The sequence below is a fragment of the Epargyreus clarus genome, unplaced genomic scaffold, assembly GCF_041222505.1.
Source record: "Epargyreus clarus isolate Ecla_fem2 unplaced genomic scaffold, WU_Ecla_fem_2.2 ptg000004l, whole genome shotgun sequence".
Lineage (NCBI taxonomy): Eukaryota > Metazoa > Arthropoda > Insecta > Lepidoptera > Hesperiidae > Epargyreus > Epargyreus clarus.
The window spans coordinates 1,644,362-1,662,993 of record NW_027332212.1 but is presented as its reverse complement, the minus strand read 5'-3'; the positions used below and the strand labels follow the sequence as shown (position 1 = coordinate 1,662,993).

General features: G+C 36.2%; 1 protein-coding gene across 1 annotated transcript in view; it reads right to left on the bottom strand.

The window, feature by feature from the left end:
- The window catches only part of Camta (Calmodulin-binding transcription activator), a 138,971-nt gene that overhangs the window by 36,163 nt on the left and 84,176 nt on the right, over positions 1–18,632 (bottom strand). The window contains exon 4 of the mRNA XM_073092523.1: positions 5,500–5,635. Coding sequence (XP_072948624.1) covers positions 5,500–5,635 — 136 coding nt within the window. The remainder of the gene's footprint in view (positions 1–5,499; positions 5,636–18,632) is intronic.

Sequence of the window (18,632 nt, the reverse complement as noted above, 5' to 3'; positions counted from 1 at the left end):
AATGACTGTTGACCGTCCCCCTCTGATACAGCTTGATGAATAAACGAACGAATCTACACCAATTAACCACGCTGTCCTGGATCGCTAATTGGGAGATAAAGCGGTTTTTATGCACGCTTATATTTTATTTTCGAATCTGTTGTTGAATTGTTCGCTGCATGCTTTTGTCATACGTAAATCTATTGGACAATAGTTAAGAACTATGGGAGCGGTTTATGGGATATTTCGAGAGATTTAAGGGATATTGTTGTTTTACAGTGATTACTGCAATTACAACAAAGGTGAATGAATCAGACGAGAGAATAATAAAATTGAGTTATTATGATTTGGAAACAATACTTTCGATGCTTATAGTCACACTCAGACCTCTTGTGTCTTGTTGGATGTCATACACAAAATACGAGTACACAAAGACTCAATTAGTACAAAAATCTAAATAATTTTGTAATTGAAATATTTATAAGATCGAGGAAATCTCTTCAAAACCTCAAGGTAAGTCCCAAGAAACTATGGGTTTTATTCTAAATTGATCAGCTTGATAACCAGCATTACATAAAAAGGGATTCAGAAATATGTTTGAGTTTAAAAAAATCTTTTACCGACTGCTAAATATTATCTGATAATAACTCATCTACCTTTAGCTATTAAGTACAAATGATATTATCATTTATACTTAAACACTTTCTCATCGCATTCCAAAAACAAGACTTCAAATTTTACATCAGACAAGATCAACTAGCAATCCTATTTACTCAACGCAACAACAAGAAGAAGACGTATCAAATAATAAGTCAGACTTCAAAGAGTTTCGTCTGAGGCGCCGACACCGCAAGCTCAATTTCAGTGATATGTTCAACCACAATTTTCATTCCGATGCTATGTTCAGCCACAATATTCTTCATACCAGTGATATGTTGGACCACAAAATTCTTCATTTTAGTTATATTCCCAACCGCTATATTCTCCAATTTCCTTTCCGACTTGAGTGCGCTCGGGACGTCACCTTGCACCTTAGATGTTAACATTTTACGTGCCTCGTTTATATGAGAGGGTCGCCTTATATAAATGTACTATTTGAATGACTTTAAACATTTTCAATGTCATATAATACGTCATACATTGCACATAAATATATTGTATTTAAATTCTCTACTACAACATGATTAAACATGAATAAGTTTCTACATTCCATGTTGTAACTGTGTGTGAGTACACATTCTTCAAGTTTTTATAAGTTAATGTCAAAATAGATGCTTTATTATTAGTATATTGTTTTTTTAACAAAACCTTTGTTCTGTACACTAATATTGCTAAATTGAATAAAGGTAATCCATTTTCATTGCTAAATAACGTTACAAAAATTTACTGCCCAAAACGCTATCGCATCTGCAAATTCCGCTAATGGTATTATCTCGTTATTTTCCACAACTGAGGTCATGTACAACGTTTAGCAATAACGCAAACGTACGAGAATTCGCACGATTCATAAGCTTAGGATTAAGCGTTTGCCGTTTTAAAATCAAATATAAACATACTAATTCACCTGAACCGGCTTCCACGGTATCAGTGTATACAGGGCCGGTGTTTTGTTGGTTTGGAATATCGCCAAACAAAAAGGTATAAGCGGATAGCGGAGGCTTAACCTTCTTTCCAGTCATTGGAATTAAGACCTTCGTAACGTTGGAACTGTAAAGAATTTTAATTACGGACAATTTCAATGCTAACACCCGAAATATCATCAAGCTCTTTTGGCAAATCTGTTGCTAAATTTGCATTCGTCTTTAATTGTTGTTTGTGGAGAACGCTGAAATTAATGAGGTATGATTTCTCAGCAATTTTTAGTTTGAACAGATTAGTTTTACACTGATTGGGTTGAATAGTGACCTACTTTACGATGGGGATTTTAAGCTTATGGTAACTACTGTTGTTGAATAATGTTACGAAGCTTTATACCTACATTTATGTTTAGATTTAAATTTACTTAAACATTAAGGTGTTTAAGATAATCTTGACAACAATTTCAATGTATTTTTCTTAATATGTTACAGTTACAGTTCAATGACGCAAGTATCTTCTGTCCTTCGTCTTATTTTCTGTCCCGCTCGTTACGTGATTATAACTGGGACAATATTTTTTTAGTATTTCAGCATGTGATAATTTTAACAAACATAAGTGTTTGTGTTAAACTCAATCTTGGAACTACTGTGGACGTCTTAATTAAAACCAATTATAGATACAATTCTTAAAATTTATTTATCTATTTCTACATTTCCCAATCAATACCATTTCAAAACAGACCAATTCATTTCGAACCTCAAATTTTAATTTGTCTCGACACCTGAAACAACAGTATCCAAATTTGGCTCGAATTACTTAGTCACCATAAAGTGCAGCACTGTTCCTAGCTAGTTAAACAACCCGAGGTCTTAGAATAATAGCTCAGCTGCTATCTCCTATCTCTGCCCGCACGCAACACTGTCGCCTTGTTTATTCGCCACTACACCAGCAGGTGAACATAATTATCAACGGGTTAGATTAAGACCTTTCTTGGCGTTTTGGTAGTAGTAGTAGAACACTCTTTGTAAATGTTCATGTCTCAAAATTGCTGGCAAATTTTCCAAGGCAATCAATTTTTTGCCGAAATCAATTCCCTCATATATCGGCACTTATGAACCATAATTATCGTCAAGTTAGTTAATACTAAGCGTTTATTTCACTAGTGGCAAATTATCATGCCCATTCGCGAAGATCACTTTAAATGTCCACTTTAGATAAATGTATTTGTTATGTTAATTATCTAGTCATATAACTGTTTTATAAATTGTCTCTTTATAAATCTTGAACTCAGGACTATAAAATAAACATAAGATTAATTTACAAGTTCCAACGATTGATGAAGCCGAATATGACGAAAAACGTTTATTTCGACTTTCTAACATAGGTTATACGACTCATAATAAAAAAACTTAATAACCTACTTTCAGTACATAATATATTTTTTAATTAATAAGTAAAAACCTCGTAATAGACCTTGTTGTATATTTACCACGTCAGTTACCTTTAGAAACAATACTGCTATTTCTGCAAAATACATTGAGGAAAGTATGCGATTACTAGAATTAGTAGTTTTAATAAAACCGGCATTTGGCTGTCATATTTAATGCACTAAGTTATATTTGTTGCAAGTAATGTTTACAGCTACTTCATACATTATGTCTCTGTAATAAGAACCATATTTGTTTAGCAGAATTGAATGTATGAAATTGGATTTCCACATGCAAACACCAGTTTTTCTAAGTCTATTTTAACGAGTTATAACAGCTAAGGTTTTCTTTTATACTTCTTTAAATGGAGTAATTTGTAGTATAAAGAGTGCGGTCATTAGTATAATGTTTGTAATTGAAACGGCGATAATATCATTAATATTCATTATACTGTTGCTAATTAAATTAAATTAATTTGATATTTATACTTTTTTGTTTGCGCTTGGTTGTTTTTTCTCATATGGAAACGATTTAGATCCAGATTCCCGGCGAAATCGTATCGATTTTAAATTTCTTTTCTGATTCTGAATATATTGTGTAGCCTGATATAGTAGTTGTTTATGCTTTCGAAACTCATGTCATAAAATAGGAGGTTATGAGTTTTGAAAGCATTATTTATTTATTTAAAAAACATCTAACTTAATAGATAACCCCAAAAATGAATTCAGAGGTGGTTAAAATCCGCAGGATTTTTCCAAATATGTCCCAAAAACTCAAACTTTAAGCCAACTCAAACTTCAAACTTACAACAAAAACACAGTCAATATCGTCATTACCTGTATCATCACTGTCATCTCAATACGTGTATTTGTTATTTTCCCCATTTATTTCAATATATAGTCGTGTGCTAGAAAGTTTGGATATTCCCAAAACGTATCCCTTTGTATTGTCCCTTACCCGCGTTTCGTTTACGGCTCCGTCAGCAATATTTATCCCCCGTAAAGTATTTTTATGTGCAGGATATTCCACTGTTTTTCTGTTTTTTACTTTTTCGCATCGGATAAATTTTATTTCGATCGTAAAATGCATATTGCTGGTGTTGACAGCTGGTGGTTGTTCATCAATATTTGGGTTCGATTTTATTGATGAAAACTATTTTTGTATTGGCTAGTATTATTTGTACTGGTTGCATGCCAAATATTGTTTTTACCTTTCATATTCCACATTTCGTGTAACAAATATTTATGCTCTTCTTTTCGCTGTTAATAAATCTTTTCCCAAAACTGATATGTACAAAAGTTAGTAAAGTATGTGAATGCAAAGCAATTTGGATCTTTTGAAGATATATTTGCTTAAATACAATCCGTGGTAACAAGATATCGCAGTTATTATGAAAGTTATAACCTATATTAAAATAATGAAAAAACTATTCATAATAACAAACTTTTCATTATAATCTCGTGATACTTCGAACATTGCGAACTGGAACGTTTTTATCATCCCCAAGAATTGAATAGAGCCTTTGGATTTAAAAATAAACCCGTTAAAATAGAAGCAGACGTTCGTGAGATGAATCCCAGTCGCGCGGTTCGCGACGACAATCAGCCGAGCTCTTTAAATCACTTGGAGCACTGAGCTGTGTTATTTGTAATTCTTCCTCTATCTTTTCTCCTTGTTCGTCTGTGTTTTTGTCTGTTTTAAAATTTAGAGTCGCAAAAAAGCGACGATTATTTGCACTTGTGTCGTCATTTTCACTGTCTTCATTTCTTTGCGATTGATCTCTTTCGCGGTGATCGTGTCCATTGAAATTGTCAAAGGTCTTACATTTAATAGCGTTAAAATATCAAACCTAATTTTCATAGTTTAGCTGTTGCCTTTGAGAACCATTGACACAGTTACATCAAAGTTACAAGACTGAATAGGGTGTCTCCCAAAACAATTGTCAGATCAGTCAAGTGGAGCGAAGCATTTGTTTTCGGCTCTATAACTGTTGGCCCTGGCGATTCGCCAGCCTACCTTGCAATTACGTAAGCACCTTGCACCGTATGTCGTCCGGATAAATCAGCTCTCGCCTCGTCACATAAAATTGTAGTGGATGTGCTAACTTGACTCGGATTCCCAGCAACATCTTTTCGAGTGCATGTAAAATTATTTATGCACCTCTGGGAGATCTGAGGAAACGTTTGAGCTTCAGGAAGCATTAGCAACGATCCTCAAATTTCTTTCCGTATTGTGCGCACGAAATTTTGTCGGAGTTCTCATTTGTATTTCGGAGAACATTTTTAGATTTCAGTTTAATGGAGTTTTGTAAAACCAAACTTCATCTACATAACATGTTAGCATAGTACTTGTAGCTTGTCAACTTTTTCCACCACAAGGCTCGTTGCAAGTGTTTAATTTCTAATTATTTTGCTTTGTTTTAAATTAATTCTTGAGTGATTTACATACACGAACCTTATTTCTTACAATTAAATAAAAAACCGCAAACAGTATTGGAGTGTCCAAAGGCACTTACCTCCGTTCCCTGCACTTTGAGCTTCATATGATCTTCTCGTGTAGTCTTTCCGTCTTTGCGTTTCTTCCAGCAGTAGCCGTCTCGCCGGTAGCGGACTTTCTTGCGACTGTACAGCAGCATCGAACCGCTTTTGGGTCTGGAACAATCATAATCATAATATTAGCAAAAATCTAACTAGTAGAATCAAGTTAATGCATACCAAAAAATTTTCAATTCGGAAAGAATTATTTATATAGGAATCAATTTTAAATCATTCAGATATTTTTATATTATAATATAAATATAAATAACCTAGAAATAAAATAAAGGGGCAAGTCGCTGGACCGTAGACTCCACACCCTATGGCAGCATTACTTCTGAATAGTCAACTACATAAGAAAACAAAAATATAAGCAGACCATTGCTAATATCTAAAAATGTATTTGTTCAATTACGATTAATTTAATTATATGATTTATCATAGACTATATTGAGTGGATTGACATGAATTTTATGCGATAGATATTCTAATAGAATAGTCAAGGAAGTCAACTAAAAAGACATACTTATGACGCTCAGTTCGTAAACATACAAGGAGAATGCTGTCTTTATTTCTGTTTTCAATATACGTACATCTTCGGAAACATATTACACGATTGCTCGTGCCAAGATCGGCAACACGACCTTCCGGCCACTCATAACTCGGCCCGAACCTTGTGCTCCCTACTGTTTCACTTTGTTCACATGTCCACTAATCCTATAAGAATTGTTTTTTATTATGAATTGGAAATTAAAATATTTTTGTAATTATAAATAACTAGTATTTATTTCCACATAAACTATTCTCTTACCTACTGACTACAAGCGCTTGTTTTTGGAATGAGATATGTAATTTCCAATGAATTAATTATAGACTTACGCCCGTTAGTTAGTAATCAATCTATGTTTTGCCCACGCAAAATCGACATTTGACAATTTCTTCATACTAAACTAGATATTGTATTTTGGCAGGCAAAAAATTAATAGATTGATTATTATCAACGGGTGTTACGGGCGGGTGCGCACCATCAGTGAAATATTTTTTTGGTAGCTCACACCAAAATTGTCTAAAATTGTCTAAATAAAAATCGTGTATAAGTTAAACGCAGCCGAAACCGCGCTAAGGTGCTCGTTAAAACATAGGGTGAAGGTCATAAAAACCGACCCTGAGTTACAAATTAAAACAAATTTCTCTTTCCGACGTCGCTTAAGGCGCATCCGTACAAACGATGTACGTTTGTTTGAAAATACTTGAACACTAGTTCGCGACGTTTGACTAAGCAAGCTCATTAGCGCTTGCTATTCCGTACGGGTTTAATTAATTGCTTTATAAACGAAACGCAGGCATGAAACTTTAAATGCACAAAACAAAACACGACTCAGCAACCGGATGTTGTTCTTCCCGCGCTAAATTTTGTTATTATTTTTTTGAGCTGTGACCCAAATAAAGTTTTAATAGTTTCTGCCCATTTCATACAGAAGTTTTGCAAAAATGAAATGCCTATTCACGAAAGCGAATGACTAACAATGCCCGAAGTAGATAATGGGCTTGGAACAAAAAAAACTTATTACTGTGAAGTTAAATGATTTCCACAACAAAACAATTGATTCAATAATGACACCGTTGCAAGCACAACAAATGAATAAAAGAAATACGAAGCTTTAGGAATACTGAAATAAAAATAGCAGATTAAAAAGTTTTGGTATTACGGTGTTTTATTTTTCATTTTTGGTAAATCAAGGTAATTGTAATGAGTAACACGCAAATAAATCTTTCAAAGCAAATCATTCCACTTTCTGGAAAGTGATGAAGTACTAAATGAACATAATTTATATTTTCATTGTGCTTCGTTCGCTGATGTTAAATGGTGGATGACAAGATATGAGACCTATCATAGTTGCGTTGCTTTTGAGAACCTTTAAAGAAAAATCACCATATCCCTGCTATCGACAGATAAAATCAAATAAGTAGACTTCACGCATTTTTAAAAACTTTTTAAAGCACTTTCTCAAATATGACTTTCAACTACAGAACTATTTTCTACATTCGAAACAAAGCATCTACATTGATTCATCTTATTACATTGAAGGGTCATCTTAAGCAATACCAAATACATTGTTTTTCTCTCGAGCATATACATCAGAGGTGCAAAATCCATTGCCGTTGAGGAAACAAGCCAAAATGCTTTGGCAGTGTATACGTTCCAAGTAGCACCTGATTACGAAGCACCGCTCTTTCAGATTCATCCAAACTTTCTGACGGATGGACGGATTGCACAGAAATGAATCTGGCATCGGATTTGGCATCGAAAATATATCGTACACACTGCCCGTGCCTTTGTTTGTTTTATCTATAAAAGCGAATTTCTTCTGGGATAGAACCCTTTCGATTGGATTTCAGATGCATTACTGATACGTCTATTTATTTGTTGTTGAGCGTTGCTGATTTTTAATGTATAGGTAGAAGAAAGGCACCTCACAAAGGCTTTAATTGAGTCAAGAGTAATTGATTCTAGCTATAACCACATGTCATGTAGACAAAAATGTACCTATATTATTAATATGTAAAGAGGTGACCTACATATTCTATCAATTATATATATCCTAGTAAACATGGACATAAAATGTAGTATTTACCTCAAACAGATAAATATACGTTAAACCATTGTTAACGTATGGGGCGCCAGTAGAGAGATTATCTGATACCACGCCAATGCGAACACATGGAAATTGGCAGAAACATATTGGAATCATGTTTTTCCTCTAACATCTTAAATATAATAATTTCTTCCATAACATAAAACCTTATGGAGTGAAAACAAATAAGTTTTGGAATCAAAGATAGGTTTTGATGGAGTTGGAGAATCCTACATGCGCCTATTTCTAAAAAGATAGGAATCTATCTATGAGCCTTTGAAAATCCATTGCTGGGCATAAGCTTCTCCTAATCTTAGCCACTTCAATCAATATTAAGAAGTCTAAATCCATTGATGCCTATTTATGCCTAAAAGTAAAAAATAAATTGAAATTGTTGCAACCAACTCATATAACATGCGTTTGGATTACAAGCTGGATCTTGATTACTGAACTGACATTTGTACCACTAATTCGATACAAGAAACTAAAGATACTACAAATAATAAATTGTCAATTGAGTACTAATAAAATTGAGTATTCTGGGCCGAAAGCAATTTTATTTATTTTCATCTTATAAAGTCCAGTTGTCTTAAAAGGCGTTAAAACGTTCAGATAGAAGGCCAAATCTAATTAGAAAGTGCAGCGCAACTGCCTTTAATGAGATCGCCGTCTAACAACGGTTTGCTAAGGTCATTAGCTGTTTGTTTAAAATTTCTATTGACAACTATCGAAAGCTACGAGTAACAGTTGAGTTTAATTTAATGTCCACAAATAATTCCGTCTAAAGATTTTTATTTTTTATTACGAAATTGAAGTTGAAAACGAAAATGGCAGCCACTTTAGCCACAGTCCATCGTTCAATCCATCAATCAATCCGTTTGCTTCAGGAGACTGAGTAAACGTAACAATAAGTAAGTGCTCAAGACTTTTTGTCTGCCTCACATGTTCGCAAAAAAGAGAGACATAATATAACGCGCCACTTTGTCAATTTAGACATTTAATGTTACATTACTGATACTATTTGAAGGTGGTAGAACCCTTTGTGGTTCGACTCCGGCGGCACCACCGCCACACCTATTTCTGCCTTACAACAGCAGTGTTAGACGCTGCTGTGTTTCGGTTTCAAGGGTGTGGTAAGGGAGACAGACTTTTCCGAGGCGTTCCAGCTTAGTCCTCAGGGGTAGCGGCGTATTGTGGCCGACCACAGGTAGGAATATGTAACACTATCTGGGGTTGATTACAGATATCCATGGACTGCAGTAGCCACTTACCATCAGGTGAACTGCATGCTCGTCTGCTACTCCTATATTATAAAAAATCACTCAATTTTCCGTATAAAGTACAAGTATAGGTAACGTTAATACACATTTTCAAATAAATCACCTCATACACGTCAGTAAGACGACTTCATACAATTCCAAAGTGGAGTAACTGAAAGCCATTAAAATTATCACAAGAACCTCATTTCCTTTATCGTCTGGTATAAAACATGCGACCCTGGAGGTTTACTGCCGGATTATCATGTTGGTCCGGTTGAGTTTAATATTTTTGGGATCCATAATCCAAACTTAGAGGGAATAACCGCAGGCCTGGAGTTAAGTGGCGAGTTCAGTCCTAAAATAGTTGGTGCAATTCCTGATCTGAAATATAAAATGAGTAGTAAAACCAGCATGGTTCATCCAAAGAGCTACCGCCAATTCCATTTTGGTGGAAGAGTGGGGATGCTGACTAATTTATATTTGAGGTAGCCGACCGATCCGTTCCGATCGGTAGTAATATGAGAAAAAATATTGTAACATGACAATTTGTCAGTATCTCTGCAAACCTATACAAAATAAATATATTTCAATTCATTTCATCTTAGTCCATGGGAATAGCATCTGCAGCCCATTTCTGCAAATACTCTAATCCTATCTGAGATTGATTATAGACCATCAGCGACAGTTTCCCCTTACTACATGAACCGGTTACATCTATAATGTCTAAAGCAATGGCGGATGACACAGCTAAACCACCAAACTGTACCAGCAAAATACATAAATATAAGTGCAATCTTTCTCCGGTCACTTATCGTATGTAAAACGTATCAGGCTTGTCCGGTCGACCTGAATCACGCCGGAAATTGGATGCTTCGTATCGGATCGTAGGTTTAGCCATTGATGAGCCTAGCTGGTCAGTTATTGCGACCCATAGATCGGATATAAATAGCGTTGAATAAAAGATAGGTGTGGGCGTCGTCGGTAACTATATTTGTATTGTTATATTTGATTGGATAAGTGTTCGGATTTAGAAACGATATGACGTAGATGACGAACTAAATAGATTCCTAATGCGAATTAATGTGTCGGGTGTTATCAGTCGAAATGTACAATCTTATTTACTTCGACTCCGAGTAGACGTGTAACTTTCTACGTTAAAGAAGACATAGCCAAACATAGAAAATCCTCCTTTTTCGAAGTCAGTAAAAACGGGCTCCAGCACTTCCCTTTCAAGTACGTTTGGTTTAAAAAACAGTAAGAGCGATGTATCACGTGGTATTCCTACATAGTACTTCGTAGCAGAAGCGTAGTAGCTAATATATTACAAAATTCAGAAAATACAACGTGCTCGTATGCTTCTTGATTTTGAAAAAGTCATATTACCTCAAATAAGAGACCATCACCACACCTATTTCTATATTACTACTGAAATTTTAAAATGTATTTTCGTGTAAAATATAACACATTTAAAAAAATGCACAATTTGACAATTTAAACCATTAAGGTCGAAAACGGCGTGACGTTGCGAAAACTGCGTCGTTGGCAACAGTCGTGTTAAGTGAAACTTCGTTACGGGGATCCAGCCCCTATTAGCACGGGAACCGCTCCAAATATTAATGTTATTGGTACCTAGCTCACGCCCGCGACGTCGCCTACGAATGCATGCTAACAGTTTAATAATTCAATTTTGTGTGGACTATCTTAAATTTATTAGTTTTAAAGGGATAATGAGGCTAATTGAATGGACTGGCTTGGTATATACTGGTGTTTAGTAGGTTCCAGGTTCGATTTTTGGATAGGCAATCCAATTAATATCTTAACGATGACGTAACATTTTGAAATCCTAAGTATTTTTTTAGGAAAATGCAATTATAAAAATTAAATTGATGACGTAAGAACTCAAGATTAGTGAGTCCGAGTTATCTACAATATGTTCAGGGTTGTCGATGAAATCATTTTAGGAAGTTAACGTTTTACACCTTAATTTCATACGTTTTACATCCCTGTGAAATGGATGATTGTTTATACCCATTGTTTAACGGTAGAGATAGCATTTTAAACATGGCAGTATTGTCGGTTTCGGGAGTACCACATACCCTATACAGATGAAATCAAAATTCATAATCAGCTTACCTAGCCGAGGATCGAACCCGGTACCCCCTGTCAGATCAGTGATGTCCACTCCACTACGAGCATCGTTTGTTACCACCTATCATCATAATATTGCAATTAAAATAAAAACATTATTATCATTAGCCCAACCCTATACGAGGGCGGGGGTTAATTGCCGCAATTTGTCCCAGAGGCCAAGGTCCAAGGGGTCTCGCTACCCCTCTCTTATCCGAAGATTCTAATTTTATCAATAGCCTGAATTTGGTAGAACCCTCCGTGGTTCGTTTATAGCAACGCCACGCCTATTTATATTTTATGATAGTTATCGTGCATTTTAAGCACTGTTATGTTTCGGGTAGAAAGTACGAAGTTACAGGGGGTCAAAAATGGGCCGAATTGCTTCGAGAAAAGAATGCTACGGCCGTGCCGCTTTTTTTGGCTCGACTTGGCGGAGGCACTGCCGTGCCTCCAGATATAATTTAAGATGCGACGCATTGTAACGACTTAGGAGGGCTAAGTAGGAACTTAGCCCTCCTAAGTCGTTACAATTCTGTGGCTGACCTTAAGGAAGTCTCCAATCTCTTTTTTATTGGGAGCACTGGTAGATCACCGTTGTTCGTGAAGAAAGCTTCATATAATATTCAGTTGTATGAAGCAGCTCGTGGACAGTAACTTATAAAATGTTTAACCAATATTTCTTTAAGTTTATGGTATGTGAAATCTATAAATACGCACTAAGGGTACTATAACATAGTCCCTGTAGTTTCGGGACCAGAATAGGGCTACGGTATCCCCTGCCTGTCGTAAGAGGCGAGTAAAAGGGTGTTTCCGGGGTTGCGGGCGGCAAAAGTGGGAGCTCGAACCGCCCTGCCCGGGAAGGACGGCGGTATGTGTGGTCGCATACCGTCGTATGCACCAGACGGTGCGGCGAGCGTCAAGCTCACCTGGACGGAGCACGACGGGGCACCGCGCTAAGAGGACTTCGGTTGCGTTCCTTTGGAGATCCCGGAGCCCTCTACGCAGCGCTGAGGGCGGCCACCGGGGAGCGCTTTAGTGCGCTAAGATTCCCACATAACCCTGCGTCGCTTCCACGGCATCAGGTACCTTTTGAAGGTTTCCCCCTCGTAAACAAAAGAGGGTACTATAAACCTAAGCTATTCTCTCTCTGGGACACGTGCCCGGCAGTGAGACAATGAGTTGACGACGACGTAAGAGACTCAAAAGACTTAAACTTGCATTTCTTTCAACACCAATCTTGCACATACCTTTTTTTTTCTAGGGGGAAACCTTCAAAAGGTACCCGACGACGTGGGAGCGACGCCGGGTTATGTGGGATTTTTACCGCACTAAAACCCCCCGGTGGCTTCCTCAGCGCTTGTTGGAGAACTCCGGGATCTCCAACGGAACACAACCGGTGTCCTCCAAGCGCGATGCCCGGATCGGGCTCTGCCCTAGGGGAGCGTTTGCTCCTCCCACAACATCTGGTGATTACTACGGTATGCGACCACACATACCGCCGTCCTTCCCGGGGTAGCATACTGGACGGTTCGAGCTCCCACACTTGCCGCCCGCAACCCCGGAAGCCCCCTTTTAGTCGCCTTTTACGACCGGCAGGGGATACCGTAGCCCTATTCTAGTCCCGGAACTACAGGGACAATCTTGCACGTACCTACAAGTCTGTACTCCAACCAGTAAACTATTGATTTATTTAACGCCATTCTTTATGCAATAGAACTTTTTGCGGCCACCAATCAATTAGTGTGATTTGATTGCACTCCCGAAACTGTTAGCGCGGCATGCATTTTAATGTGCCACCAAGTTGTTAAAAGGTTTGCTACGAATAAATTGTATGTGGGTTAATGGTTAACCGTTGTCAAAACTAACTTGAATATATTTAAGCTTAGTTTATGCTTAACACTGCGCTTATATTTAATTCTGTTCAAAGTAGAAAACTTATTGTTGTAAAAAATAAGCATAATTATTATAGAAATGAAATCAGACTGCTTCAAAATATTCCTATATGCCTCAATGATTTAGACGTATCCAACGGTACGTAATGTGTTAAAATCTTTAGTATGAGTTTTTACGTTTTTATTTGCCCATACATTTCCAATCAGTTCTGATACAGTCCGCTAGGGGCGCTGTTTCAGAACTAATTGGAAATGTATGAGAAATACGTAAAAAATACAAAAATAGTCATTTTTGTAAAAACGTAAAAAGTCATACGAAAGGTTCGGTAAAGCCTTTTAAGGTGTAAAATGTATCAAACAATAAGACATTTTAGGTACATAAATATACGCTCGAAAACATTACCCTCCACAATCGAATAAAAAAGCGATATAAATTATATACCCAAGACGAAATTCTTTCTTTCCCCACATAAAATGGAGTTACCCAGATTGCTGTTTGATTTCCGACAGGTGGCACCTTGCAATGTCTTATCTATCTTGATATAGAGCGTATATGGCAGATAGGGGGAATACGGGCTGTTTAATATAATTATAATCTATTTATAGATTTAGCGTCATTTTAATATATTTCTTATTAACTAGACTTCGAAAAGAAGAAGGTGCTGTAAATGTTTTGGTTGTTTGTCAGAATGTTTGTTTGAATTTTATTAGTTTAAGAATCAACAGAACAATTTCTGTGGTAAGCAACTAATCTATACTCCTCCATTATTAATAGCTATAAAAAGAATATTATTATTCAAAAATACAAAAAATAGATATTAAGTTAGCCTTTAACTATAACACGAGTAACTAAACGTAAAAACTCATACTAAGGGTACTGTTCACTTTTTTACTTGGAGACATAAAAAATATTTCAGCAAGAGCAATTTCGATTACTTCGAGACATCTAGTAATTGCTACAAAGTCTGATATATCAACATTCTGCTACATAACAAGACAAGGCTCTATGCTGTCGAATTCCGTTTCGTCCAACCGTTCTTAGATCCCTTTGACAATTTACTTCGTTTAAATTTTTTATATAGCTTTTCTCGAAATATTCGTCTCCAATTTTGGATTTGCAGCAATTTTTTGACGTATTAACCCTTAATTATATAAGTGTTTAGATAAGTCCGTTTAAGAATTTGTTGTAATTTTATCCTCATACTAACTAATACTATAATCTATACATATAAATAAAATTGAAGTGTCTAATGTTAATATTGAAATAACTGCTTTTTACCACATGCACATGAATATACATATTGTACATACACAATAATATGTTTTACAATTTCTGTCTGTTTGTCCGTCTGTTTTTTCCTGGCTAATCTCTGAAATGGCTAGACCGATTTTGACGGGACGTTTATTGGCAGGTAGCTGATGTAATAAGGAGCTAAGTTACTCCTTATTACATCAGCTACCTGCCAACTACTTATATTTTAGAACTAGATGTGCCCCTGTTTCTTTTTGACGCAGGTGAAACCGCGGGGCACAGCTAGTTATAAATACGAACGTGAGTTTGCTTGTTAGTCTGCCACACTATCCCAACTATATAACCGATAGTCATGAAATTATGTATACATGTTGCCAAGTGTTCATAAAAGAACTTAGGGTACCTGTTATCCCGAAAAAAGTACCATTCCCGAGCGATATATAAAAACCGCATGCGAAGCCGCGGGTAAAAGCTAGTTGTTATATAACTAACGTGTGTTTTCTGCAAGATTATACAAAACTTATTATAATAATATCCCTCTCATGTTAAGTAACAAAATTCGTAATTATTATTATGGCGACGTAATACTCAACCTACTTCCTTAAACAAATAATTCGGTTATTCATTTATTATAATTAATTTACACATTCACGCATGCTATTATTAAGTCCCACACACTTTCGAACTCTCAATTTAATTCATTCCTACACTCATTATCCATATTATACATTCTCTTCAAAATTTCATATTCGTATTCACGCAATATAAATATTATTGGATTTGTTAAATTTAAAGTTTCATCCAAACAAAAGCGCCGACACTCAAATTATTCAACAAAGGCTTTATCAGTTTCATTTCCATCCGCGTCTTTCCCGTTCCCTTCAATATCACTCCCATCCACTTTCCTCACTTTCCCAAACATTCCATTACTCCCCACAAACGTTCATCAGATATACGAACTTGGTTGGTCGTTTCTACAATCTCTGTAACAAATTGCAGTTTGCGATCGATAGCCGATCTCATGCATCTTGGTTTTGAAGGGAGCGAATATCCATTTTATATATTGCTACGATTCAAGCGAAGCCTTTTATCTGTCTTCATAAAGTACTGTGATTTTATACTCGTTTATACTCAAAGTTACTTCTTAAGAGAATTGTGTTAATTATAGATGTATAAACAGTGTGGTCTGGTCATAACGGTATGCTTTATACATAAAACATAATATGCACTATTTGTAACTATTGCAAGTTCATTTTTGGAATATTGCTACAAGTATATTTTATATGCGTGGTAAAGCGTCCGTTGCCAGCTAATATGGGTTTGATAAAGTAAAAGACGTTATTCCACCAGTACATGTGGGAGCAGCGCAGAGATATTTTTATAAAACTTGAATAGCTTGCAATCCACCTGATTGTAAGTTGTTACTGGCACTCGTTGACGTGGCAATGGATTTTATTGCCATGAGAACCTGTCTCATATGGAGCTACACATGGATGTCTAGTCCCATATTGTCTCATATGGAGCTATTCCAGTTCTAACTAAAGCCCATCACAGGTGCATTGCCATCGTATGGACTAATATGGTCGTCCCACATATAAGTCAGCCGACATCTACACCTTTCTACTGAAACGTAAAACTGCTTCACGCTAAAAATTAGCAGAATATACGCATAACCGAGAAAGTAGCAGCGTTACCTCTCCGTTGGAACCATATTGACTCTAGCACTTTTCAAATTAGATATGCTTCCCACATCCTCTAGTTTAAAAAACCCATTTCCAACAACAACACGATATATTTATCAAAGCGAGTAATTTCGTGCTCATATTATCAAATATGCATCCATTTTCCAACTATTCGTGGTACCCGAGTAATTGCACAATTAATCTTTTCGCATTTTTAATAGAGATGTCAAAGCACGCTTCTCACTTCTAATTATAAATTAGCTCTGTCAAGTAATTACGTTCCCGCGACTGAGCGGAATGCGATTGCTATGACAAATGACTGCGACTAATGACCATATTAGACTAATGGCCAGTTCTTTAGAAATACAACCTGGTACGCAGGTATTTCTTGAGGATATTTTGTTAAGACTGAGAGGGCAATTTTAAAGTCGAGGTGAAATTTCGAAGCAGAAGTGATTGTAGATCGGCTGCGGTGGTACCATCACTACATTGCAACGCTGCAACGCTGCTGCATTCTGGTTTGTATTATGAATGTACTCGTATTATGTATTATGAAGTTCTCTTCATACAGCTTACAAACCAGAACTATGGAGGTTCTCCTTTAAACAGTGCGTTTCATCTAATCCTCAGCAGTAGTATCTGTGGTCAACCTTAAATAATAAATCAGTCATATTTAGATTCCATTAGAGTTGAACAATCACGAGAATGACAACTTACAGTCAGATACTTACTGCATGCCAAATTTTACAAAGTATACAATTATTTATAATATTTGAATAACTATTCAATATAAATGAGGTCAATACTGAAATGGCTAAAATTATGTAGATTTAAATTTTTCCTAAAATCCTTTTCTACCCGAAATATCAAACGTTTATCAAAATACTTTTTGTTTGTTAATTATACAGAATATTATTTTGTCTTTGTGTAATTCCAGTGAGGTAATAACCATAATGTTTAAATAGAGACTTCAAAGTATGCTTCTTGCTTATAATTACAAAGTATGTAATTACGAGGCTGAACGAAGTGCGACTGCTATGACAAACGACTTTGCTTATGGGACTAATGACCATATTTTTACATCGGTTCGAAATAATTTATGAGCGTTTTTCTCGTGTACAGATTTATTCGCGGCCCGGCTGATTGCGAATCGATTTGGGCCGATGGAAGCAATGATCGACATTCGCGTATATACTAAGTATGCTTATTTAAAATTCAGATTTTAAATGTTTGTGTCTGCAAATTTTGAAAAGTAGTTGAATTGACTTAAATTTTTTAACCACGTAACATTATATGTATGCTATTGAAGGTGGTAGACTTTGTGGTCCTTTTGTGGACCCTTTGTGGTCGACTCCAGCGGCACCACCGCCACACCTATTTCTGCCTAATAACAGCAGTGTTAGGCGCTGCTGTGTTCCGTTTTAAAGGGTAGGGTAAGGGAGACATATTTTTCCGAGCCATTCCAGCTTAGTCCTCAAGGGTAGCGGCGCATCTGTGGCCGATCTCAAGTAGGAATATGTAATCCTATATGGAGTTGATTACAGATGCCCATGGGCGGCAGTAGCCACTTACCATCAGGTGGACTGCATGCTCGTCTGCTACTCCTATATTATAATAGAAAAAGAAGCAAGTGAGAGAGAGAGAGAAAGAGAAGAAGTTTTGTACACTTTTATCCGGAAGTTCTTACGGAAACGAGAATAGAAGTATTACTTACGTGTCTTACGTATACTAATATTATAAATCTAAATAGTTTGTTAGTTTATTTGAACGCGCTTACTAGACGTACTAGTAGGATTTTACAATATATAAATCTCTCCGATAGGTACAATTTAGATGATCTAGCTTAACCTCCCTGTAATATGTGATGTTATATATATGGGAGTTCAATGAGAATGGCTTAATTTTTTTTTTCTCGAGGAGATTATTTAATAGAGGAAGTAGGTATAGTATATTATATTTTAAACGCGGGGGCGATATTTATAAAAGAAATATGTGAATATGACCGGTACTTCCAGATATAAGCACATACGGAAACAGAGTGGCATGTACGGTACATAAACAAAAAAAATGTAGCCGTCACGGGACGCCTGGCAGATGTGAAACATCGACATTATTTTGTAAAAGTAATATGCAGAAAAGAACATATTGTGATAGGAACTAAATATGTCATAATGATAAAATAAAATATTACGATTTTTTTCCAGATAACGATGACTATTTATTGAATTCGATTGCGCATGGCGATGCGTCGCCACTCCGTACA